Source organism: Bombus pyrosoma, linkage group LG14, assembly GCF_014825855.1.
Source record: "Bombus pyrosoma isolate SC7728 linkage group LG14, ASM1482585v1, whole genome shotgun sequence".
Classification (NCBI taxonomy): Eukaryota; Metazoa; Arthropoda; class Insecta; order Hymenoptera; family Apidae; genus Bombus; species Bombus pyrosoma.
Genome location: NC_057783.1, coordinates 5,364,607 through 5,390,263, shown reverse-complemented (window position 1 = coordinate 5,390,263; position 25,657 = coordinate 5,364,607). Strand labels below are relative to the sequence as shown.

Sequence of the window (25,657 nt, the reverse complement as noted above, 5' to 3'; positions counted from 1 at the left end):
TACCATTGAGAACATATTTCTATTCGCGTGTTCTAAAAATATATTTTAGAAAAGACGAGATGATAGATACGTCGATCCTTTTCGATTTACGTTAAGAGTAAATTACCATTGGCGATACATGAAACAGATTTGTACTCGCGTACGTATGTAACATTTGTTCACACTGACCGCAAGATATCCGCGTTTGAAGCTATATTTTCAAAATATTTTAAAAGAGACTATATTTAGTATAAAAAAAAAAAGAGATTTAGGTTTGTTTGGCTTTCCCTTTATCGGATCTTGATCACCTGGAAAACAATTACGTCTGTATAATAAGAGTATACGAGGTTGCCTATAACATCACGATTTTATGGAAAGGCAGAAATTTGTTGTCCCATAGGAAATATCATTCACGAAGATAACATCCCTTAAATGGTGTCTCTCACTTCCACGCGCGCTATTTTACATATTGGCCGATAACGTTGTCCTTTGTCTACGGGTAACGATCGCTGTCCTTGTCCGAATCCACGGTTGTCGCGAATTTCTGATTCTAATCCGACCGAACGTACCTCGAATTTATTTCATCCATTTGTTAAACATTCGTGGTTCCAGCGCTGATACTTTTCACCGATAGTTTCGTACATTATTCCGAACGAAATACCGGCGAATGCTATAAAACGAAACAATGGTGGTTTTACTTTGAAAGGTGATGTAGATGTCACAAAAATCATTAACAGCATGACCAAAGACCTAAGCAGGATCCATTAATTCTTTTGTTACTTTATTTAAAAAAAACACGAAGCCGAGCACAGATTGGCACAGGCGACGTTGTCACGAAACGACATCGTTCACAAATTTCTTTCTATCGGGACGTTATCGTCGCTGTCGTAAACAAGTCGATATCTATGATTCGTCCAATTTTTCGCACCACAAACCCGGCCGAGAATATTTGCCAACCTAAACTGACGACGAAACAAGGACGTTCGATTTCAAGGACTCCATTAGCCCGTCTGGAGTGCGATTTCTATCGATATCGAGAGCAATAAAGTGGGCACGTTTGGCGGATTATCGCGAAGGCGCGGCCAAACTGGAAATGGAGATGGAAAGGGCACCCACTAACGAATTTCACGGTTAAGACACATTTGGCTCGGCAGCAAGTTCAAGTATTGTACAGATCACATTTACATAACGCATCGAAGTTTCTTTCATCGAACAAGCCAATATATTTCACAATTTAACGCGCTTTCGTCGCAGATTTGATTAACAATTTAATCAACAATCGAAGATAAGAAATTTCTCAGTGTTAGAATTAGAAGGATGAGCAACTGGAGGATTGAAATTTCCCACTTTCCACGCACTGGGAAATTCTAAGAGCAGAGATATTATGAAGCTAAGTTTGATTAGAAATCGTTAAAGAAGGAAAAGAAACTTTCTGATATAGAAACGAGCAAGCCAAGAGTCGAAATTCGTCGTTTTAAAATCATCAGAGTTAGAACTAGACGATTAGAAAGTCCCGAAGGTGGAAAAATCGTGAAACTGAAAAACAGCTGCAAAGAAAGGAAGCTCTTTAACGTGAGAATAAGCAATTGGAAGATTGAAATTCACTCGCTTTTAACACACACTGCACGATTAGAATATTCTAAACGCAGAGAAATTCGGCACCTAAAATTGATTAACTTTGATTAAAATTGATTGATCGTAAGGAAAAGATTCACGAACTTTTAACTGGCCCCAAATGATTAGAAAATTATAAAAGCAGATCATCGAGCAATGAAATTTGTTTCCGAATAAATTAAACAAAATTTTATGAGCAGAAAGGAACGTTTCAACATGCAGATGAGCAACTAAAAAATGTGGATTTATACCCTTTCAACGCGCTGAACGATTAGAAAGTTCTAAAAGTAGGCTATTGTGAAACCAAATTTAATTAACAATCACAAACAGAGAAAACTCGGAGATCGGCAGCTTAATACAGTCGCTGCTAAAGAACCGTGAAGAGAGAGACGTTTTTAGAATTAACGAGATTTCTGCAATTATCGGGGACGAGGGTATACGGTCTGACGATTGAAACGGATCGAGGGAACAGGGGAAAAAAGAAGAGAATACCGTGAGTCAACGTGCAACTTGAACGAAAGGCATCGTAAAAATGTTTTGCTTCCGACGAATGTATATTGGTGAAAGTTCAGGAACAATCGTAAATAAAACATCAGCGAACTTGTAACCGGAGATAAATAGGAAACAAGAGGCATTTAGTCAAAAGAACAATTGGCATCATAATAAAGGAATAAATGTGTTTGAAATTGAACGTGGTATAGTTTAGGAAAATTCTTTCAACTTGACATACATATAATTTATCGTCTATAATAATCTTTCGCGAGAACGCATTTAATCGTCATTGCAAATTGTTACGACTATCTCGGTAATAAAATACAGCGCATAAATAAAATACATCGACCAGAAGAGAAAAACGAGAGGATAAAACGAGGGAACCGTAACGAGATGAATTTCGAAAAATAGCGCTAACGATGTTGAAAGGACTAATTACGAGAACAAGGTACAATTAGACGAATCAACGAACATAACGAGAGAGAGAGAGAGAGAGAGGGGGGGAGAGAGGGGGGAGGCAAATTTCTTAAGAGAGAGGTCCAGATTTAAATGATCCAGATTTTTTCTACGGAATGGCAAACCAGAAGTTCCAATTTTTAATAGAGAAAGATAAATGATAATGCCGCTGTTGAATACAATTGAATGCGGTATCATTGATTCGTTAGCTTTGCAAATTAATTGATTCGACGTATATCCAAATAAACGAAAACGTACGGGTCTGTTCAAACAGGGAAACAAAACATCGACGACTTCTGTTTATTGTTAGACTATCTTCGATGGTTCCAACGTTGCATTGTTTTCATTCGAATTATCAGGCAAACGACATAACGCTGAAATAGCTATTAAAATAACAATATGTGGGCGATCCTTGCGAGAAACATCGTGCAGCCTCCGTTGTACGTAAATGTGCGATATTGCTTTCTCGGCGAGAATCGACGCGACGAGCAGGTTGACAAGAAAAGCTTCGAGGAAATCCGAGGCGTAATAACACGTGAAAACTTGCGCAAGATGGAACCTACAACGTTCTCATCAATGAACATCGGATTGACAGGGAATTACTATATTTCCAAGGATGTTAGCGTAAAAACATTTCGATAGAGATAAACAAGGGCGCTGCTGCGACGCGTACGAACGATTTCCCTCGCTACTGGAAAAACAGACACTTTGAGTCAGAGAAAAGCATAAAACGCAAGGCAATTCAGAAGAGATGGCGATTTGTAAAGTTCCAAGTACCGAAAGGTGTTGCCGAGGCCAATTAATTTTCTTTGCGAGCTGCACCACAGTGTTTTCTGTCGTTCACGCGCTCCATTCAATTTAATATCGGCAAGAACAAAACGCAAAGATAAACGTGGATAGAGAACAGAACGTACGTTGTTCGTTAAAGCGAATCAATCGGAATCTTTAAACACGAAGCTGTTTAATACCTAAATCGGAAACATCAATGAAAGCTATGCGTCTGCTTCTCTCGACGCTTCCTGCTGCTCGAATTATCCGAATTTCGAAGCGAAATATTTCACCCCTGCTAATTTAAACCGGCCATTCGAGATAGCTATGCATGCGCTTGTAAGTTGGTTTATTATCCACAAAGGTCTCTAAATTGCGTTACCAAAAACGAGTGAAAAGAGACAATTAATTTTATGGGGGGAAAAAAAGAAAAGAATAAAACGAATACGAAGAAGAATCTTTCCCCAAGCGTCATCTTTGCGGCTATAAATTATTCTGCTCGCGTAGATAGAAAATCCCCGAGCACTTTAACGACTATTTTTATAAAGAAACACGGTATTCCCTTCGTCAACCTCGTATTCCCGCAATTTCCACCCCTTAGACGCTTCGAATGAAATCAGCCCCTCGATCTAAGGGATTCCAACGTTTGTACGTTGTTCTCGCGATGACATTCTCGAGAGAGAATATTCTTTTCTTATCACGCACGTTTACGATACAGACCATCAGTGTTGTCCGCGTGACAGACAGCAGGTGTTGTGCATTTTCTGCAGTTTCGAGTTGCAGCTAAGCGTGTTCCCTGCGTCCCACGTAGTTCCCGGTCGTCGACGATCGGGCGAGGGAAACGAAAACGATCGCGCGGAAACGCGTTATCAGGATCGAGACGGCGGTTACGTTCTCGCGTTCTGTTTCTTTTGAGAAAGAAAAAAAGGCAGGTCGCGTGTCACGAATGAAAATTGTAGCACGCTTGTACGATGCGCGCGTCGCGATGCTCGGCCACCGACTGTCAGCAGCGTCGCGACGGAACATCGGCGCGACGCCCGAACAAGTCCGAGGACGACCGAGGACGTCGAAACGACACGACGCCTGGTGTGTCGACGACGACGACGACGACGACGACGACGAGGATGACGACGATCAAGACGATAAGGAACGTGTAAACTCGACGAGCCATCTAAAACTTTCGTCTACTTTAGAGAATCCTCTTTGCTTTGAAAACGCTCAAACCGATCAGGCTTACTGCTCCCCCGTTAGTTAAAATGTTCCAGCTTTTTTTCCATTTTTCAGGATACTGTGACTCGATGAAAGTATTCGAATATTTAGTATAGAAACTCCTTATGTCGTCTTTGCTCTAAAGATGCTTTAAGGACGATCAAGAGTCTGTTCCTCTTAGATAAAATGTAAAATCTTACGTAAGTATCCTTTTTTAAGTTTTCAAGGCGTAGTGGCTCACGGAAGTATTTGAATATTTAGCACACGAAGCTTTATATTGTATGTGTTACGTAAAATATATTGAAATTTCATTAGCATTTCAATGAAACATGACTGTTGTTTGATTAATTGTTACGTTAGTAATAAATCAGCTATCTGCATAATCGCGTGTAATAATCGTATATGCTCCATTTGATTCGTTATATTAGGTTGTCCGAAAAGTGTCTTTCTTTTACAGACCCGTCTTTTACAACGATGCATCTTTATACAAACATGAAACCTAATCTGTCAAACGTTGTGATCTTTATCTTGACAGAACAAAATGGATCATACATAATTCGATAAAATAATATAAAACGAAATATGTTGTGTATCCATTATTTCCTTATAAAACGAAAGAAACTTTTCGGACGACCTAATAGAATAATTACAAAATATTTGAAGTTCGAAGAAAAACAGAGATGATAAAAATAAAATGATAAAACTTCGGTTTTCCTCGATGTTGTAAAATAACAGATAGGGCATTTTAATCCCATTTTAATTTTACGGTTGTTTTGGATACTGATGAATCTTACTCTGTTGCGACAAGCGTGTAATCTACACTATTCTAATTGATGGTAGTTTTTACAAGATCGAAAATAGAATTTATGAAAATTTGATAGAAAAGCAAAAGATCATGAGTCCTGCGAGAGACTGATAGCTGAGGAAGGGTATCATGATACAGAGTCAAATCGAATATGATTGTAAAGGATTAACGGTGACAGCGTGCCACGCAGATCAAGATACTGTGCGGAATATCTGGTATATGCTAATGAACTTCGACCAGCGACGAATAAGCTGTTTAATGCTACACCATGACCTCACGGATTAATAGCATTAATTTAGATAGTAATCGAACAGTCGTTTCTGTTATCTATTTATTATCTCGTGTGGACAGAATTATTCATTGTACCGGTGACCAACCAACACTATATATGGAAATTAGAAAGCTTGTTTTACAAACTATATGGATTTTTAACGGCTATAATGAATCGATGGCACAACAGTAAGTCAAATTGCAAGGTAAAGCTCTGAGAATAACGTTCCCGTTTAAACAAACTGCAATGTTATGAAAGACGTTTGATACTAGGTCGAAACTACATCTATCAATTTATACCAGCGAGACTTACGGTTATGTCAACAGTACTGAATAGAAATCGATGTACCGTGCCAATTAAATTTAGAAACGCATGACGATCAAAGCCCGCAGATCCGAGAGGATTTCTGTACACCCACCAGACTAGTATTAGTCAAACTGTTGACTCATCAGCGCATCAAATACATCACTCCTTGTTCTATCGCGAATGCAACACAAAATTTCCCGATAATATTCCCAGTATCTGAAAGCAATATTCCAAAATTTTTCGAATTATTCGTTTACCTTGTATTATAAGAATCACAAATGCTTTTGAACAATAAGATGATAAATCTTCGTAAAAATAAAATTTCTTTCCAGAGTATATCTTCCTTTTTTACTCAATCTGATGTTCCCTAGTCTATATCTTATGCCATCCTTCATTAATCTCCCGAGACACGGATTTCTTTGTCCATTACGCTGGCATCTTTCCCAAATCTTATCAAGAAAATTATACATACCTCTGCCCTGTTCGCGATAACGAAGCATTTATGAACCGCGAGTCAATCGCTGCAGTTGCAAATGATTTCGGGAACGAAGCGAAATGCCTAGACATTGGATCAGCCGCAATGCGACAAGTCGTTGAATCATAAGAAAGTCTAAACTGGTCTACATTTATGGAGAACGTAAAAGGTATTAACCTAACGCGAATAACGATCAATTTAAAAACGTGACTGATTTAAGAATTTTCTGATTTATATTAATTAAAGTAGAACATGACGATATTAAGGGGTATAATAAGCCTTGCAATTCCGCTTATCATAAAATCTATAAATCTATAGATATATTTCTTTAGCGACAACTCATCTGTATTTTCACATGATAAATATTTTCTTTCTTACCGCCCATCCTTCGTAGCGTCGCCCTCCTCGTCCTATCATCTTCCTCCAGTCCTGTCATTTTCTCAGCTATTGAATTACTGCTAGAAGATAATAGCCATTCTCCGGATCTGGAACAGAAAAACAAGTTAGTAAGCATTACTGCAGCACTGACACCCTCCCTTCCTTGAATAATAAAAAAATTTTTATTAAAAATTTAATGTATGCTCCATAAGAATATTCTATTTTACACACGTGTTCGTTGTATTTATTATATTTTCTATTCTATTGTATTATTTAGTAATTAATGTACTGTAGTAATTTTAATATTATTTACCAATTAATGAATTATTTAGTAAAAAATTATTTAGTAATTAATAAATACATATAGAACTCTCCGGAAACGTGAGAAATCATTTTCAAATGAATCTTAATCTAAGTATTCGTAATTTTGTTTTATTAAATTTTTAACTTATACTGCTCGATAAAAAAAGTCACGATAGACACGCGCGCGCGCGCGCGTGTGTGTGTGTGTGTGAAAAATACATTATAAAACATACAAACACATGCATAAATTGCATAGGATCTTGATTCAACAGCTTAAAATAGACTCCTATAGTATGAAACACTAATTGCATTAATCATTTGCATCAAGCTAAATTAATCTTTTTAATTAAATTCATACACATTCGATAAGTGACCTTTCCATTCCAATTCTCCCTATTCGTTTTATAAATACACATTATTACGTTCACATTTGCAAAACTGCCGATCCTTCGTTTATTTTTCATTATACAGTAACGAGGGCTGTATATTCGTTTATGTTTATTTAATGAAAACTTACTTTATTTGTTATCCTAACCAGCATGCAAGAATTCATGGATGGCGCCAAATATACGACGCTGGATACTTCTTTCACCATGGATTGAATCGCTACTTTTGCTTCCTTACGTGACACATTTATGTGTCTAAGAAGAGCACTGTATGTATTTCACTTTCCATTAACACTGTACTAATTGAGTAATGATAAATACCGGAGAAAGTAAAAGGAATTAATGTCGTATTAAGAGAATACATTCAAAGAACGCGTTGTTAGAACGCCACCTACAGTATTGAAATACCGGAAGTACTACGTGAACATTTATATTTAATTCAATAGTTACGAGCATCTACTATACATAAAATAGAATTCAACGAGACATAAACCAACACAGAAATAATTTCAGTAATCGATACAAATTCCAATGAAACTATGCATTATTTATACAAAGTTTAATCTATGTTCCATTCTTAAAACAAGAATTATGATTTTATAGATAAAATTTTGTTAATAAAAAGATAATTAGACTACGTATTTTTATGCAAATTCATATTTTTGAAAGTATAAATTAAAAAAATGTAGAACCTCTATAGAAAATTGTTTATCTATCAAATATTATTGAAAGCTCTATACTTTGGATATTTTATATACTTTTTCACGTTATGTGAAATCTATGCATAAAAATCTGCAGTTTAATTAATAACAATTAAAAAAATCAGGTTACCTTGTAAAATATCAGAAAAAGAAACGGACTTACCGAGAATACCCTTCTCTTCTCCTCCTTCATCTGAATGAAGACGAGAGCATTTTTTCATCTGGGACTGGGCGAGAAAACCAGAAGAACATAGAAAATTACAAATTTTCTTCATCATTGTGATTTATAACATCACAATGACTAAATGCAACAGAGTTCTTAAAAGAACGTAAAAACTAGATTGGGGTTAGGTTTCAACGGTGAAGATTTGGCCTTAGCAGCGATCTTCGCCACTCGTAAATCCGTTTCGACAAAATATATTTAAATTCCCTAATATGTAGGAAACTCTATTCATGTAACAACTATGGAGAAAATATATAATTTGGTAACCCTCTATTGAGAATTAAATCAACTAAAGTGAAAGCATATCCTATTTAGTATCATGATGCGCCATCTACAGAGTTTAAAAGATAGACATAATATTTAATTCTTTCGAAATCAAATATCGTTCTCAAACTTTTTATAATATAGAGAATATACAGACCTATATTCTTTTTCAATAAAATGTTGACGTACTTGTTGGAAATCTATAAAAGATCTTTCATTAACAAAGTTCATGTTTTTAGAAAGATACCTACCATCAATTGAATGGTGAACTGACCAGCATCAGATTCTACGATGACTAAGCGAATTTTTCTTCAAAGCGTGAAAGCTAGAGTAAAATCAAAACTTTGGTGGTTTCTCGACGCTGAAACTTAAAAGAATCAGTTGAGAAATATATCCATGGATGGAAAACGATCTATAAAGATGGTACGTTGCCTCTCTGTATAATGCACGACCTCCTTTAATCAGTGCATCATATGTTTTTAAAGTCCATTAATATGACGTAGAAGAAAGCAGATTGTCAGTTATAATTCTTTCGAAAAGATAATTACAGCTAATTTTTCAGTACGTAAATAAATGCCTTTTCATGATTATTCATAAGAAAACAGGACGAAATATGTAATTTCTAAATAACTTTTGATGTTATGAAATATCTAAGAAAATATTTGTTTTCATATTTACATGTTATACAATTCTACATAACATACACTAAATATGTATCTACTTATCATAAAATGAAATTGATGAAAAATTATGATCAATTTTTGTGTAGGATCCACTATCACCTGGTCCTTGTTTAGACATTAGTGACGATGAACTAGTGACTATATCAGTTAGGGATTTAAACAGGCAGCTGAAATTGCGTGGATTATCACGAGAAGAAATAGTTCGTATGAAACAACGTAGACGCACATTGAAAAACAGAGGATATGCAGCCAGTTGTCGTATCAAACGAATTGAACAAAAAGATGAGTTAGAATCAGAAAAGACACAGGAATATCGTGATATGGAAGCTATGCAGGAGGACAATAATCATATGAGAGAAGAAATAGAATCTTGGCATTCTAAATATCAAGCACTAAAAAAATTTGCAATAGAAAAAAAAATTCACATTCCACCTGAACTAGAAACTATATAAAATATTTTAAACATACTAGAGTTTTCTATTGAACATAAAAGCAATAACATTATTGGATATTGAACGATTCTATACCAAAATTACACAATGCAAAAAACTGAATTACTAGCACTTCTAAGTATGTATTAAGAATTAAGAGAAATGTGAACTTCATATTAATCAAAAGCAATGATTGCAATGATACTTGGTTAACAATGATTATACTACTATGAATGATTGTAAATGATTAAAGTACAAAAATTATGTAAATGCTAACATTTCACTTAGCACTTAGATGATCATGAATGCTCTGTATTTATGTCAAAAACTAAATATGTTATTATAGAGACTTCATTTACCCATTATACTTATTTCTTTGTATTTTTTCTGTTAAAAATTTGTAACTTCGTTTTGGAATATAAAACATTTTCTTTATTAAAAATATATATAAAATATATTTCTGTGAATGTCATGTAATTTTTTTCTCAGTATATAATAAAAATATTAATCTACTAACTACATATACATTAATTGAATTTCCCAAAAGTCTGTATCTTTGCTTACATGTTATATGTTCTGGAAATTTAAATTCTTCAGGAAAACACATTAATCTAGACACTTCTCTAGGTGTAAAATATCGTAACATTAATTTTTGTAAAACTTCTGATGCTTCTAATGATTGCTTGCCATACTTATTTGCTTCTAAAAATATCTGTTGGATTGTTTCTTCTGTATATGGAGAATATACAGAGCCTGTTCCTTCTGCATAATGACTATAAGCTTTTGTAAAACAACAAGAACCATCGCTTTGAGATGTTCTTATATCAAACAACCAAGCTCTCTTTTGTAACAACTTTCTAGGAATTAAATACTGTGACTTTTCAACATTTTCTAAAATATTTTCTAATTTGTAGCAATTCTTATCTGTTTTAGCACCTTCTAATAATAAATTATGTTTACTTCCTGGTAAGGCCTTTAAAACAGCTTCTGGTAGATTAAAATTTAATATACAGTGATCAAAGCAAAATTCAGAATCCTTCCTCTTAGCCAATAAATAATATCTATATCTGGTATTTGGAATACCAAATTGGCAAGGACTTAGAATTAGTTCCTTATAATTGAATCCAGACATATTCATACATTTTAATACTGCATTTCTCATTTCAGACTTTTCAAATCCTTTTACATTTTCAAGCAATATATACTTTAATGTTCTCAATTGTGGAATCAATGAAAGAACATGAAGTAACGAAGATGATCTATTATCCGATATATCTCTCTGAAGTCCAACTCTTGTGTAAGGTTGACATGGAGGACTCATTAATATAGTATCTATATTTAAGTCATTTATCAGTTTTGCAGAAAGTGACTGAATATTGCAATTCATAAGTAAAACATTTGGAAAATTATATCTGTATATACTGTTTGCAACAGTATTTATATCAACTGCTGCAACAACATCTCCGTTAATACCACTTTCTGAAAATAAAATTTTTTGTAGTAATTATATATTTTATTTAAGACATAATATCTTTTTTGTAATAAACAACTTGATAGAAAGTAGAGGTTAAATTTTGTTAAACAATATAACCAACAAATAGCAGTATAATAGCAGTATAATAGATTACCTTGAAGAGCATAATGCATTCCACCAATACCACTATATAGTTCCAAAACTCTCATTATTATGAATCATACAAGCTTATTTTAATATTTACAGATGATTCAATATCAATATATATTTTTCTCTTTGTCAACACACTTTATTATGAAATCATGTTGAAATCTTTTTATTTTATCATAACCTTCGTTCGTTTATATTCATATAATTTATACAAAATTTAATGAAATGTTAAAAAGTTTCTACTTTTTTCCTTATATAACAAACACGTTCTTTTAATATTTAACAAAATTATAAATAATAATAACAAACGACATTAACTAACCTAACGTATAGTTCCATTGACTATTCAGTAATGGAGGGTAGTCTCCGTTTTGCGTCGTGTAAAATTGAACGTACGTGACTGACATTATTTCGATAATTTGTTTGTTGTGCAATTGGAAAGATGTACAATAATGTAAATGCATTTTATATAGAATTATAATAATTGATAATTAGATGAAGAATTAAAATGCATAATGGAAAAATAACTCTAACCTGAACAATGTGTTAAATTTTATTGCTATTTCGACAATCTTTTTAACGTTTATGAAGATTTAATTTATATTTAAATAAGCCTTACACGATTATAATTTTAATTGCGTAAACAAATGTCGGTGATAATACTTTAATCAAACAACAAAGTGACAAAAAGAAACAAAAGGAATATGAATTTAATGCAAGACACCACCCAAATGCAGTTGTATTACTAAAAAATGTTTCGAAGTCGGAGCTGGTTTGGAGGAGGGCTTTGGAAGCCCAAAAATCCTCATTCTTTAGAGCACCTTAAGTATGTATATGTATATTTAAATTTGTACTTTGTCTAAATTTTATTCATTGTTATATATAGGTACTTGTATCATGTACTATCAAAAAATCAAACTGTGTCAGAAAATAATAGGGGTTTGTTGGTAGAAACTCTTCGTTCTATAGCTGAAATTTTAATATGGGGTGACCAAAATGATAGCAGTGTATTTGAGTAAGCATTAGTAAAGTAGATGCTATTTAACTTTTTTTCCTTTTCATGTATAATAAGCAATAACTATCTATATTCTTTACTAGTTTCTTTCTGGAAAAGAATATGCTTTCATTTTTCCTACGTATAATGAAACAAAAATGTGGAAGCTATGTATGTGTTCAGTTATTACAGACCTTAAATATATTATTTGAAAATATACGTAATGAGACATCTTTATGTAAGTTTATTATCAAGACTATATATTATAATTTTAATTGAACTCCCTTCTAGCAAAGTTTCAATTCAAATATTTATTTCCAGATTATTTACTTAGTAATAATCATGTAAACAGTATAATAGTGCACAAATTTGACTTTAGCGATGAAGAAGTGATGGCATATTACATCAGCTTTTTAAAGACTTTAAGCTTGAAGTTAAATGCACATACCATTCACTTTTTTTATAATGAGGTAAACGAGGTACACGTGATAATCCTCTGTGTCTATTATTTCACTTTTGCTAATCTCATGCTCATTAATTTTAATAGTAGCTGCCTTTAATATATTTTTTTAAAATTTAATTATACATATAATTTAATCTATTCATGATGTGCTTTTTAATGTGGTCATTATTTCATCTTCATTGTCATCATCATTATTTAAATTCTGCACTTAGCACATAAAAGAGGATGTGTTTTAATTTAATTTTTTTATCAGCACACCAATGATTTTCCATTGTATACGGAGGCAATTAAATTTTTTAATCACTCCGAAGGAATGGTTCGTATAGCAGTGCGAACTTTAACTTTAAATGTATATCGAGTAGAAGATGCCTCCATGCTAGCATTTATAAGAGATCGCACTGCTGCACCCTATTTCAGCAATCTTGTATGGTTTATTGGTAATCACATTATAGAGCTTGACACTTGTGTTAGAAATGATGCTGAGTAAGTCATTTTCAAATATAATTTAAATTATCATATTCAGAGGATGTTTCATAATATATGTATGTTTCAGTCATCAAAGTCAAAACAGATTATCAGATTTAGTAGCAGAACACTTAGATCATTTGCATTATTTAAATGACATTCTTTGTTTAAATATATCTGATTTAAATAAAGTTTTATCAGAACACTTGCTTCATAAATTATTAGTTCCACTATATGTTTACTCACTTATGAGACACAAAAATCTTCTGTGCCAAAATCAGGTATGTTTCCAATTAATAAGTCTATAATCACTTGATATAGTAGTAATTTGTATTTGTGATTAATAGGAAGAAAGAAAACACGTGAGCATTGTTGTAGCCTTATTTTTACTTTCTCAAGTATTTCTAATAGTTTCTCATGGTCCTCTTGTACATACACTAGCAGCAGTAATGCTGCTGTCGGATTTAAAAACAATACAAACAGGTGCAAGTAAAGTACTTGAAATGTATGGTGATATTTCATTGGATAAGCCAATTGCTTTTTCACCACCGAGAGAAAGTTTAGAGAAGTCTTTAGAAAACTTAAGTGAATCCTTGACAGTATCAGATGAACTTTGTGAAGAAGAAAGTAATTTGAAAGAAGAAAAGGATAATGTGGAAAATGGAAGTGAAGATGTTTCAGAAACAAATCATGCTAGTACATCATTCGATACTGCTTCAACAGGAGGTGTATCAGTACTTATAAGTCCACAACAATTAGACATAAATATTCCAGCTGAAGATTTGGAAGAAATCAAACATTTAAATGTTACTGATGAAGAAAAGGAGCAAAGATTAGCATTAGAAACTCCTTTAACACCTCAAACTCAAAAAAATGTAACTGAATCATTATCAAATAAGCCATTCTTAGAAACTATTTTAAATTCCTTATTTTGCACAGAAAACGATTATGCCGCTCTATTCGCGTTGTGTTTACTTTATGCTTTAGCTAATAATCAGGTAAGAAAACTATTTTCAAATTATTGTATCTAATAAAATTCTAAACTACTGTTCTAGTAAAATTCATTTTCAAGGGCATAGATCGTAAAACTTTGGATCCAATTTTATGCAATTCACGAAATTCAACTACAAGTTTATATAATGAAATTTTAATAGATAGACTGATTCATATCATAACATTAAGTTGTCAAACAAGTGAGTCATTTTCCAGAATATCTTCTTTAATTTCCAAAATAATAATCTACGTTTTTACGAACAATATTTTTGTCAGATGCTAGAGTGAGACTTGTTACTTTGGAATTGACAATTAAATTGTTAATACAATTAGTAATGTCAGAAGGTCAAAGTATGTTAAAAGATTCACATTTGGCAGCAATTGAAGCAGCCAAAGAACAGAGCACATCGCTATTAAAGAATTTTTATAAGGTGTGTTATATTTGTCTCCTTTTTTTTTTTAATATTACAAATTGTAAAATAATTAGTTAATTCTACTTTCAGAGCGAAGACATATTTTTAGATATGTTTGAAGATGAATATAGCGAAATCCAGAAACGACCTTTGAATGTTGAATGGTTAATGATGGACAGTAATGTTCTATTACCGCCAACGGGAACTCCAATGACGGGTATCGAATTTACTAAAAGACTACCATGTGGAGATGTAAATATTTTTTGGAGATAAAGTCTTTTATTTGATAATACATATTGTTAACGTAATGCAAATTGTTAAACTTATTAATAAGAAACAAAAATAATGTTTGCACAGGTTGAAAGAGCACGACGCGCCATACGAGTATTCTTTTTAATAAGAGATCTATCACTGACCCTTAATATGGAAGTAGAAACACAGTTGCCACTAACAAATCCAATCAACTGTATTCAAGTTGACAATGTCCTTGATTTAAGTAAAAGTCATTTTGTTTTAGCAAATTCTAAATTAAATATTCAGGAATTTATAAATACTAAATCCTGATTATTTTTTTATATAGATAATAGCGATTTAATCGCATGTACAGTTGTGTGGAAAGATGGTCAGAAAATTCGTCGTTTTCTAGTTATCGACATTGTGCAATTAATTCTTGTTGAACCTGATACTAGTAAACTAGGTTGGGGAGTGGCAAAATTGGTAGGATTTCTGCAAGATATCGAAGTTGCAGGTGACAAAGATGATTCTAGATGTCTACACTTGACAATTTATAAACCTTTAAGCAGTAGTACTGGCAATCGTGTTCCATTGTTATCAACAAAATTCATTTTCGATGATCATATAAGATGTATGGCCGCGAAACAAAGGTAAACTTGTATGATGTAATTAATATCTATTATCAGAACGTGATTCAGTAAATTTGCTTTTAATAAAGGCTAACAAAAGGAAGAATAAAAGCACGACAGAAGAAAATGAATCAAATTGCAAGACTACTCGACATTCCTACAAGTATACCTCACGCCACGACACCACCAAATTATGCACTACGTGGTTTTCGACATGAACGTAAAATATATTGCAATACTAAATTAGTTTGATGAGACTTAAAAGAATTATAAAAATTAAATAACATTTTAATTTCAGGATTAGTAGGACGTGCTCAGAGACCAAAAGAACATTTGCCGCGTCCAATGTTTACCGTAAATAAAGTTCCTGGATTCGCAGCACAAATGCGTAGAGAAAATGCTGCTAGACCTACCCCCGGCCTTTCGTCGTCGACTCCGAAACGCGGTGATACTGTGTCAAATGAAAAAAGTCATGAAAATGGATTACGATCTCGGGATAATTCACCGAAGATGCCAAGACCACGAAGCGAAGAAATTCCTTTAGAAGATATGCGAATTCGAAAAGCATCCTTAACTTCTAATGGATTGAATATATCACACATATGTCAAGAAAAGAAAGACAGTCAAATTTCTACTTGTTCAACTAATGGCGAGCCATCAACTGTGATCAGAAAACATTCGGAAGAGACATCGTTCACCTGTCCACAAGAAGTGAAACCACGTAGAAAGGGTCAAGTGGAGACAATATGATTGCGAAAACAAATTTCTAAAAAAAATATAGGTCACACGAAAATTTTTTCAGAAATATTAGCAAAGAAAAGAGAAAAAATAAGAATGTAAATGCAATATTGAATGAAGATAAAAGATGTTTGATTGATATAATAAAGGATTTTACTATATGTAACATTTTTTTAAATCTCGTGGTTCATAATATTTCTTTTTTTATTTTCACAAGGAAAAAAATATTTTAAAATTAAACTTGTAAAAAAAATAAGATCATATACAATATATCCAGCAAAAGGTCAGGTATAGATGAAATTAGTTTTCTTCACTTTTATGCTATGTAATATATAAATATTTTGTACATACATTAAATTTAGATACATATACATGAAATGTATGCATTTGCTATTTAAGTATTATAACCTTTTATCAGATAAATATTTAAAAATTATGCAAAGAAAGACATATATTTGATTTGTGTATATATTGTTGAGAATTTCTATAACTTAAAATAAATACCAATAATGATATAACCATTTTTTCCTAATATGCTGTAAAATATCATTATTCACTGCAAAGTTTAAATCAGTATTTTTAGAATTATCGATAATAGTTTCAAAAATTTATATTTTTGACAATTCAATAAACAACGTAAAAAATTTTATCAACAAATTGAAACAGTCAATGTCAATTTAAGATCAAAATTGGTATGCAAAATGATTACCTTAAATGCACTTCTTATTATGAGTTATATTGTATACACACGTAATTCTTTCAATCAAAGGAAATTAGTTCTGCTGTTTCCGGTTTCGCATCTTTTTTCGCTTGTGTGGGTTCATTTGATGTAGTTGGTAAAGAATTTGGTGGCTGATACTGTAATTGTTGTCCCTGAGATACCGGGGCCTGGGCCATACCTTGCATTGTCGGTACACTAGCTCCCTGAGGACCTTGCATCGGCGGATTCGATGTTAACATCGTTCCAATCGTAGTTCCAGGAGGTACTTGGATAGTTCCTGTTCCTTGGGATGAAATAGGTGTATTTGAAACATGAGACTGCATCGAGGGTCCTTGAGGACCTGACATCGTAGACGGTTGCTGAGGTCCCATTTGTGGTGGCAAACCAACAACTTGTCCAGGGGGGCCATGAGCTCCAGGTCCTATTTGTGCAGGTGAAGGACCCATATGACTCTGAGGTACCTGAGGTATACCCATCTGAGTTGGTGGTCCCGATTGTGTGATTTGTGGACCACCCTGTTGCGGTGGCAAATGTACCGGTGTCGGCTGCGTTTGCGTTATATGACTTGGTGGAGGACCTTGCGGTGGCGGTCCCATCTGATGTCCCCCTGCCTGCTGAAGTTGCGGTATGGGATTTGTAATTTGAGACATCTTCAAAAGAAATGTAGAAAATAATTAAATAAAATATATGATTTAAAATGTTTTGAACTATTTAAGGAACTCAATAGAAGTACCGAAAAAAGAAGTATATACATGTAAATATAATTTGGAGTTGTACTAACCATTCCTGGGCCAGAAACAGAAATTCGGCCCATTCCTTCATGCCCCTGAACAGCATCGGTTGGCTGTTGGTCTTGATTAGCTATTGGCCCCATTACATGAGGTGGCATATTGTAACTTTGCATAGGATATTGTTTCATAGTAGGTTGTCCATATATAAATCCCTGATTTGTTGGTGACATAGGGTTGTAGTTAGTTCCTGGTGTTTCATACTGGACGTGCCGAACAGGTGAACCTTGAGATGATCCAATAAAACCAGAGACAGCTTGATAGCCACCTAAAATATATTTAATAAAATAAAAATCATTTTACGATTTTGTGCGTTATTTATTTAAACTGACCCATTATATACTGTTGCTTTTGTTGTTCTTGTCTCATTTGCATTTCTCTTTCTTGTTCTTGAATTTTTTGTAAAGCAAGTTGACGTTGGTATTGTAAATATTCTTGCTTTTTCTTCCTCATAATCGCCAATTTTTGAGCCATCAACATCTGTCTTTGCCTCTCAGCTTCTTCCGCTTGTCTTCGTAATTTTTCTCTATGTTCTTCCCGCAAAGCGTCCAAGGCAGCTCTAGCATCTTTCATTTGTGTTAATTTATCTTGAAGACCTTCATAGTATACTCTACTATCGTCTTGTTCTTGAATATATCTCAATAATCTGAAAGAATTCGTTTATTGTATCATAGAATTTTATATCATATGTGCATAAAAAAATATCTTTTAAAACAAACCTTGAATGCATAGCAGTAATATTTAAAAACAAAGTTTGTACAGAACTATCATTAGCAATTGATCTGCCTCTTGACGAATTGCTTTTCATTCTATTAACAAAAATTTCAACTTGAGATCGTAATGCATTAACAAATTCTTCCATTTGAGTATCAACTTCTCCGTTCTGTTGTTTAACAATTATAACTTTTTGTGGCATTGGGCTGCTTATATTAGGAGCAGAAGGACTGGTAACATCTGCTCTAGAACTATGTTCTTCTAATGCACTTTGTCTTAGTTCCCAACGTTTGCGATTCAAGTACTTTGCAAGCTCAGGATCAACCTCCGTCTCTTCTTGCTGAAAAATTGAAATCATAGTACTTTTCTATTAAAGTTTTGTGCTATTTAAAACTAACAGGTGATGGTGGTGGAGAAGATGCTCTAGTAACGCGTGTGCTGGGTGGGTTTACTTTTGTTGTACGACTTCCCCGTTTTTTTTCTTTTTCTTGATGTTCTGCTTCACTCTGACTTAAGGCTATGGCAAGATTAAGTTCTTCTTCTTCTTGTAGTTCTGCTGCTGTTTTCCTGGGAGGTACCTATTAATATGGGATGTTGTATGTTACGATATATATATACTTTCTAATTTCTAACTTTTTTATATAGTTATATACTTGTTGTTGTTGAGCCAAAGAGCTGTTGAGATATTCAGCAGGTAAATCTCCCTCCTTAATTTGAGCAGTGGATGGTCTGTGGAAATAAATGAATGAATTAAAAATATAGATAAAATAATAAAGGTGTAGCATGAAAATAAATTTAATACATACTTATTAACTTTTTCATAGCATGCTTCGCATACTCTAACTTCCTTTTCAATTCCAAATTTAGGCAGTGTGGATACTTTACTCGAACATTGACTACAAAATACTTGACCACATGCTCTGCAGTGATGTTTTCTTTGTACCATACTAAATGATACCCGACAACGATGACACACATCTCCATCTGCCCACGCTGGGGCAGTATCAGCAATAAACATAGCATCACTTTCTTTTAAAGTAGGAAATTTATATCCTTCAGCTTTCATAATATTAAGTGTATCCTAATATGCACATGTTCCATTAATATTAATATTTTATATTATTTAAAATAAAGCATAGTTAAAACATATTCATTAAACATACTTGCACTGCTCTATATTTAGGACTATTTCGAAAGGCATGTGCCCAGGCTTGAATCAATTCTAAAGCTTTAAGTTTAACATTATCATAAGTCGTTGTCTTTACTAATTCTTTAAGTTGTTCCATGAATTGCTTAGTACCAATTTCATCATGTATAAGCGTACCACAATTTTTGACACAAGATTCTAAAACCTATATAAGGAATAATATTTTTAAAGTGCAACTGATAATTCCAAGAATAAGATATTTATTCAGACAGTTAGTCTTATTTTTCCTCACCAATAGAGCATATAAAGCTACATGTGGATTTATATTTGTTGTTCTCTTTTTAATGGCTGCAAGTACTGCTTTAGGTCTGTACACATAAAAAAATTAAAACTTGATTTCATTATTAACCTATATTTAAATGGCACAATGCTATTTCTGTCATTATGATACAATATGGAATAATAAATAAGAAAAAGTTAAAACAGTTTTCACTTTTACAAAATATGAAAAATATATGAAAAATAACTACATATACACAGTAAATTGAGAATGTCATTGTTTCATCATGGTTAAGAAATAGTAAGGTTAACTTCGGACTAAATAATAATATTCGCTTACTGCACATCCCCTTGACGTATTAAATCACATATTTGAAGTACTGCTACCCAGTCAGGTTCAAGTTGATAAGGATTCGTTGCTTTATCTATAAAAAAAATTCAAAATATAATTCGACAGTCGGACATCTTGTTCATCTGATATAAGCGACAAAAACGTACCTAATAATTTGTCAAAATTAAGCGAACTGCGAAACATTTTGCTCTGTTAAGAGTGATTTTTATTTGCAATTTTTCTTAGACGCTTAGATCTTCCTGAATACTTTTGTATAGATAACAATTAACTCAATTTTAAAACGACCTACTCATCCACAGCTCTGCTGTTCGACTGGCTGTAATATAGTAAAGTATGAATATACGACTTATATGAGTCACAGTCACGTCATACGTACGCACACACAAAGTAAATTACAATCGGTCAGTGCAATCGAATGGTGCGAGACAATCGACTTAACTTTTTAAATGATTTATTTTCAGCAGTGTTTTAGAAAAACAAATATAACGCTATAAGTTATTTTTAACTGAGTTTTAATCTTCTTTCACAACCAGGAAATATGATGGGATAGATATGAGGGATCTGTAGAATTTTTATTTTATGTGAAAATTCATTATTTATTATTCATCATTATTATTCATTAATAACAATTTTCAGAAGAATCTAACACAACACACGCAATACTTGTACTCATTCAATGACTACATTAGGAATATTTTACATCTAAATAAACGTGTTAAACGCAATGCTCCTTTTATTACAAAGGGTACCTTAACGATACTCGGTATCTCATCGCAATTGAAAGAAGAAATTAAACGCAATGAATGATGTTTCATATAAAGGAAGCAGTGATTAGAATAATTAACACGTAATTATATACAAAATTATCCTCCCAAGCTTATTGTTTTTTGTACTGTATTCAGAACATGGTCTTGAGGTTGTAAATATACTTTCTCAGTGAAAGGTTTGAGCACTATTAAATTCGTCGGATAAATTTATTAAACGCCAAACATTCTATATTTTATATTTCACCATACTCAAAATTCTAATCTTTAATTATTATATTCACCTTTGGATATTAATTTTATTATCGTCAATTTTGATTTATTACAGTTACATTAACGTAAAATTGTATAAATCGCGGCACGTAGTCCCAAGAAAATGTTCGACTCTATAAATAAATATTATAAATTACTGAATACAGTCGAATATTGCATATAAATCCCTCAACCAAAAACCCCAACACTCGCGAAGGTTTTCCAATGATTTTACGATCTCGCTGCGGAAAATCGTAGGAAAATACCCATTATATTCTCGAACAATAGTTAATAATTACTTTTTGCACATGAATTGATATAGAGCTATTAATTACGGCAAGATGACTGTTGAAGATCTGAATGTTTCTTTATGAGATCTTCCGCAGCCATGTTGCAAAGGTAATTTACTCATATTCTAATAAGTAAAAGTTACGACCTTTAAATAGATCTAATAGAAAATAAGAGCAGAATTTGTCCTGAGAGTTTACGCTGTCCATTCGAACCACTAATAGCTTTTTATGAAAATTTAGACAAACAGACTTCGGGCAGACAGATTAGACTCTTCTATTGGAATCTCCCATCTCTCCTCCCAATTCTCTTTATCTTTATGTCCAAATATCGTGCACAATGGTAATTGTGTTGCACGCTCGCATCTCCTCGAAACTGACCAGTACAAGAAGTTCTCTGGACATTTATACAAATAACCTTGAAGATTGTCCCTGGAATCCTGTTTGCAATTATAGAATGCGCTACTGCAGCCTTGTTTGTAAGGGTAGTGTCCCGCTGCTGGACATAGTACCTCGCTCGATGCTTTGATCTGAAATCAAATAGATATTTAAAAGAAAATGCTCAGATATGCTTTAAAAAAGCTACAAGTAAAAATCTAAAATCAAATACTTACAGGAGACATAGAACTCTCCTCTAATTTTCTGTAAAATCGTGCAGAAGTTTTGGTACCCTTGCAATGTTGGTCGGTTTTGTCTTCAGGCAAACACTGTAACTTCTGATCGTCGAAGATCAACCCCTCTGGGCAACTCAATACCAGTACTTTGATATCCACATTGCTTTCCATAGTACATTGATAAAATAAGTTGCAATATTTCGGATGTCTTCGGAAACCAGTTGGGCAGACTAGTACTATCTGTTCATCGGTTAAATTTCCAATTGGACAAGGCGTTGGGATAGAAGCTTCCGTAGTCGTTGATCCTGTCGTCGTTCCAGACGACGATTCGGTAGTAGCTTCCGACGAAGATGATTGTTCCGTAGTAGTAGACATCGAGCAATTTCTTGGAGGATGCACTAATTCAGGATAATTGCATCTGCTGATGCTAGGATCAAATATGGTTCCAGTTGAGCAGACGGAATATTTCACATTGAAGCCGTTTCCATTGTCAATGCACTGATAGAATTTGTTACACTGTATTGGATCCGGATAGTAACCCGGTTTAACACAAACTGTGTCGCTATTAGGCTTCTCCGTAGTTGCCTCAGAAGTAGTTTCCGTATTCGCTTCAGACGTGGGCTGAGTAGATACTTTAGTCGTAGTTTCTGTAGTACCTTCAGTAGTAGACCCTGTACTAGACTCAGATGCAGCTGTGCTAGTACCCGTCGATGCTGTAGATGTAGTAGTCGAATCCGTTATTGTTGGTTGAGTAGATGCTGTAGTCGTAGTATCTGTAGTACCTTCAGAAGTAGACCCTGTACTTGACTCAGATGCAGCTGTGCCAGTTCCCGTCGATGCTGTAGATGTAGTAGTCGAATCCGTTATTGTTGGTTGAGTAGATGCTTTAGTCGTAGTATCTGTAGTACCTTCAGAAGTAGACCCTGTACTTGACTCAGATGCAGCTGTGCCAGTTCCCGTCGATGCTGTAGATGTAGTAGTCGAATCCGTTATTGTTGGTTGAGTAGATGCTTTAGTCGTAGTTTCAGTAGTACTTTCAGAACTAGATTCTGTACTTGAGTCAGATGCAGCTGTGCTGGTTCCCGACGATGTTGTACATAGAGTAGTCGACTCGGTTATTGATGCAGTAGATCCAATACTTGCAGTACTTGATGTTTGATCCGTACTCGTAGATGAATCTGACAAAGGCATCCTGCAATTTCTTGGAGGATACACTGATTCGGGATAATTGCACGTGTCGATGCTAGGATCCCATATGGTTCCAGGTGCGCAGTCGAAATGATACACATTGAAGCCATTTCTATTGTCAACACAACGATAGAATTTGTCACACCATGTTGGGTCCGGATAGAAACCTGGCCTGTCACAAACTGTGGCGTTATTAGGCTCCTTCGTAGTTGCCTTAGACGTAGTTTCCATACCCGAATCCGTAATTGTTGCAGTAGATCCAGTGCTTGCACTACTAGATGTTTGTTCTGTACTAGTAGATGAACCTGATGGAGGCTTCCTGCAATTTCTTGGAGGATACACGGACTCGGGATGATTGCACGTGTCGATGCTAGGATCCCATATGGTTCCAGGTGCGCAGTCGAAATGATACACGTTGAAGCCATTTCCATTGTCAACACAACGATAGAATTTGTCACACCATGTTGGGTCCGGATAGAAACCTGGCCNGACGTGGGCTGCGTAGATGCTACAGTCGGAGTTTCTGTAGTACCTCCAGAAGTAGATTCTGTACTTGACTCAGATGCAGCTGTGCTAGTTCCCGTCGGTGCTGTAGGTGAAGTAGTCGAATCCGTTATTGTTGACTGAGTAGATGCTTTAGTCGTAGTTTCAATAGTACTTTCAGAACTAGATTCTGTACTTGAATCAGGTGCAGCTGTGCTAGTTTCTGTCTGTGTTGCAGGTGCAGTAGTCGAATCTGTTATTGTTGCAGTAGATCCAGCACTTGCACTACTTGATGTTTGTTCTGTACTAGTAGATGAACCTGACGGAGGCATCCTGCAATTTCTTGGAGGATACACGGACTCGGGATGATTGCACGTGTCGATGCTAGGATCCCATATGGTTCCAGGTGCGCAGTCGAAATGGTGCACGTTGAAGCCGTTTCCATTGTCAACGCAACGATAGAATTTGTCACACCGTATTGGGTCCGGATAGAAACCTGGCCTGTCACAAACTGTGGCGTTATTAGTCTTCTCCGTAGTTGACTCGGAAGTAGTTTCCGTACTCGATTCAGGCATGGGTGGAGTAAGTGCTACAGTCGGAGTCACTGTAATACCTTCAGAAGTAGACCCTGTACTTGACCCAGATGCAGCTGCGCTAGTTTCTGTCGGTGCTGCAGGTGCAGTAGTCGAATCTGTTATTGTTGAAGTAGATCCAGCGCTTGCACTACTGGATGTTTGTTCTGTACTAGTAGATGAACCTGACGGAGGCATCCTGCAATTTCTTGGAGGATACACGGACTCGGGATGATTGCACGTGTCGATGCTAGGATCCCATATGGTTCCAGGTGCGCAGTCGAAATGATACACGTTGAAGCCGTTTCCATTGTCAACGCAGCGATAGAATTTGTCACACCGTATTGGGTCCGGATAGAAACCTGGCCTGTCACAAACTGTGGCGTTATTAGGCTTCTTCGTAGTTGCCTCAGAGGTAGTTTCCGTACTCGATTCAGACGTGGGCTGCGTAGATGCTACAGTCGGAGTTTCTGTAGTACCTCCAGAAGTAGATCCTGTACTTGACTCAGATGCAGCTGTGCTAGTTCCCGTCGATGCTGTAGATGTAGTAGTCGAATCCGTTATTTTTGGTTGAGTAGATGCTTTAGTCGTAGTATCTGTAGTACCTTCAGAAGTAGACCCTGTACTTGAATCAGATGCAGCTGTGCTAGTTTCTGTCTGTGTTGCAGGTGCAGTAGTCGAATCTGTTATTGTTGCAGTAGATCCAGCACTTGCACTACTTGATGTTTGTTCCGTACTAGTAGATGAACCTGACGGAGGCATCCTGCAATTTCTTGGAGGATACACGGACTCGGGATGATTGCACGTGTCGATGCTAGGATCCCATATGGTTCCAGGTGCGCAGTCGAAATGATACACGTTGAAGCCGTTTCCATTGTCGACGCAACGATAGAATTTGTCACACCGTATTGGGTCCGGATAGAAACCTGGCCTGTCACAAACTGTGGCGTTATTAGGCTCCTTCGTAGTTGCCTCAGAGGTAGTTTCCGTATTCGATTCAGACGTGGGCTGCGTAGATGCTACAGTCGGAGTTTCTGTAGTACCTCCAGAAGTAGATTCTGTACTTGACTCAGATGCAGCTGTGCTAGTTCCCGTCGGTGCTGTAGGTGAAGTAGTCGAATCCGTTATTGTTGACTGAGTAGATGCTTTAGTCGTAGTTTCAATAGTACTTTCAGAACTAGATTCTGTACTTGAATCAG

The 25,657-nt window shown here is 34.8% G+C and overlaps 6 protein-coding genes across 13 annotated transcripts in view; 2 read left to right on the top strand and 4 right to left on the bottom strand.

The window, feature by feature from the left end:
- Positions 1–8,578, bottom strand: part of LOC122574722 (ankyrin repeat and fibronectin type-III domain-containing protein 1) — a 189,573-nt gene extending 180,995 nt beyond the window's left edge. For 2 of the 6 annotated variants that reach the window (XM_043742643.1, XM_043742649.1), the window contains exons 1-3: positions 8,307–8,578; positions 7,574–7,709; positions 6,754–6,860 (exon numbers count right to left, since the gene is read on the bottom strand). In XM_043742643.1, coding sequence (XP_043598578.1) covers positions 6,754–6,792 — 39 coding nt within the window. In that variant the 5' untranslated portion in view covers positions 6,793–6,860; positions 7,574–7,709; positions 8,307–8,578. Of the gene's footprint in view, positions 1–4,029; positions 4,296–6,753; positions 6,861–7,573; positions 7,710–8,306 lie in introns of those variants that run through there. The other 4 variants (XM_043742647.1, XM_043742646.1, XM_043742645.1 and 1 more) reach the window with 3 other exon arrangements.
- Positions 8,579–8,825: 247 nt separating this feature from the next.
- On the top strand, positions 8,826–10,201 carry LOC122574733 (transcription factor MafG). Its single transcript, XM_043742673.1, has 2 exons — positions 8,826–9,053; positions 9,400–10,201. Exons 1-2 carry the CDS (start codon positions 9,027–9,029, stop codon positions 9,763–9,765), a joined length of 393 nt encoding a protein of 130 aa, XP_043598608.1. The 5' UTR covers positions 8,826–9,026; the 3' UTR covers positions 9,766–10,201.
- On the bottom strand, positions 10,154–11,534 carry LOC122574732 (tRNA (cytosine(38)-C(5))-methyltransferase). The gene is made up of 2 exons (XM_043742672.1): positions 11,373–11,534; positions 10,154–11,223 (listed from the first exon to the last, which is right to left on the bottom strand). The coding sequence occupies exons 1-2, from the start codon at positions 11,425–11,427 to the stop codon at positions 10,214–10,216; spliced, it is 1,065 nt and encodes a 354-aa protein (XP_043598607.1). The 5' UTR covers positions 11,428–11,534; the 3' UTR covers positions 10,154–10,213.
- Positions 11,535–11,726: 192 nt separating this feature from the next.
- LOC122574726 (protein CLEC16A homolog) lies at positions 11,727–16,475 on the top strand. Of its 2 annotated transcripts, none has more exons than XM_043742661.1 (14): positions 11,727–12,194; positions 12,255–12,383; positions 12,467–12,600; positions 12,684–12,832; positions 13,079–13,308; positions 13,379–13,571; positions 13,638–14,288; positions 14,363–14,483; positions 14,560–14,714; positions 14,787–14,948; positions 15,054–15,192; positions 15,277–15,580; positions 15,649–15,779; positions 15,858–16,475. In XM_043742661.1, the coding sequence occupies exons 1-14, from the start codon at positions 12,121–12,123 to the stop codon at positions 16,307–16,309; spliced, it is 3,024 nt and encodes a 1,007-aa protein (XP_043598596.1). In that variant the 5' UTR covers positions 11,727–12,120; the 3' UTR covers positions 16,310–16,475. The 2 variants fall into 2 exon arrangements, with proteins under 2 accessions (XP_043598596.1, XP_043598595.1); XM_043742660.1 differs by having other exon boundaries at positions 12,684–12,841.
- Positions 16,476–16,610: 135 nt separating this feature from the next.
- LOC122574727 (hepatocyte growth factor-regulated tyrosine kinase substrate) lies at positions 16,611–20,735 on the bottom strand. Of its 2 annotated transcripts, none has more exons than XM_043742662.1 (11): positions 20,445–20,735; positions 20,287–20,371; positions 19,960–20,035; positions 19,684–19,872; positions 19,327–19,601; positions 19,174–19,249; positions 18,919–19,098; positions 18,526–18,860; positions 18,139–18,452; positions 17,800–18,074; positions 16,611–17,668 (listed from the first exon to the last, which is right to left on the bottom strand). In XM_043742662.1, exons 1-11 carry the CDS (start codon positions 20,479–20,481, stop codon positions 17,057–17,059), a joined length of 2,454 nt encoding a protein of 817 aa, XP_043598597.1. In that variant the 5' UTR covers positions 20,482–20,735; the 3' UTR covers positions 16,611–17,056. The 2 variants fall into 2 exon arrangements, with proteins under 2 accessions (XP_043598597.1, XP_043598598.1); XM_043742663.1 differs by having other exon boundaries at positions 16,611–17,632.
- Positions 20,736–20,873: 138 nt separating this feature from the next.
- On the bottom strand, positions 20,874–25,652 carry LOC122574989 (mucin-5AC-like; the record flags this gene model as incomplete). Its single annotated transcript, XM_043743289.1, is given in 3 exon segments — positions 20,874–22,131; positions 22,216–23,890; positions 23,893–25,652. Coding segments are annotated over 3 exon segments (3,726 nt in total), but the record flags the coding sequence as incomplete, so codon positions are not given.
- Positions 25,653–25,657: the final 5 nt, after the last annotated feature.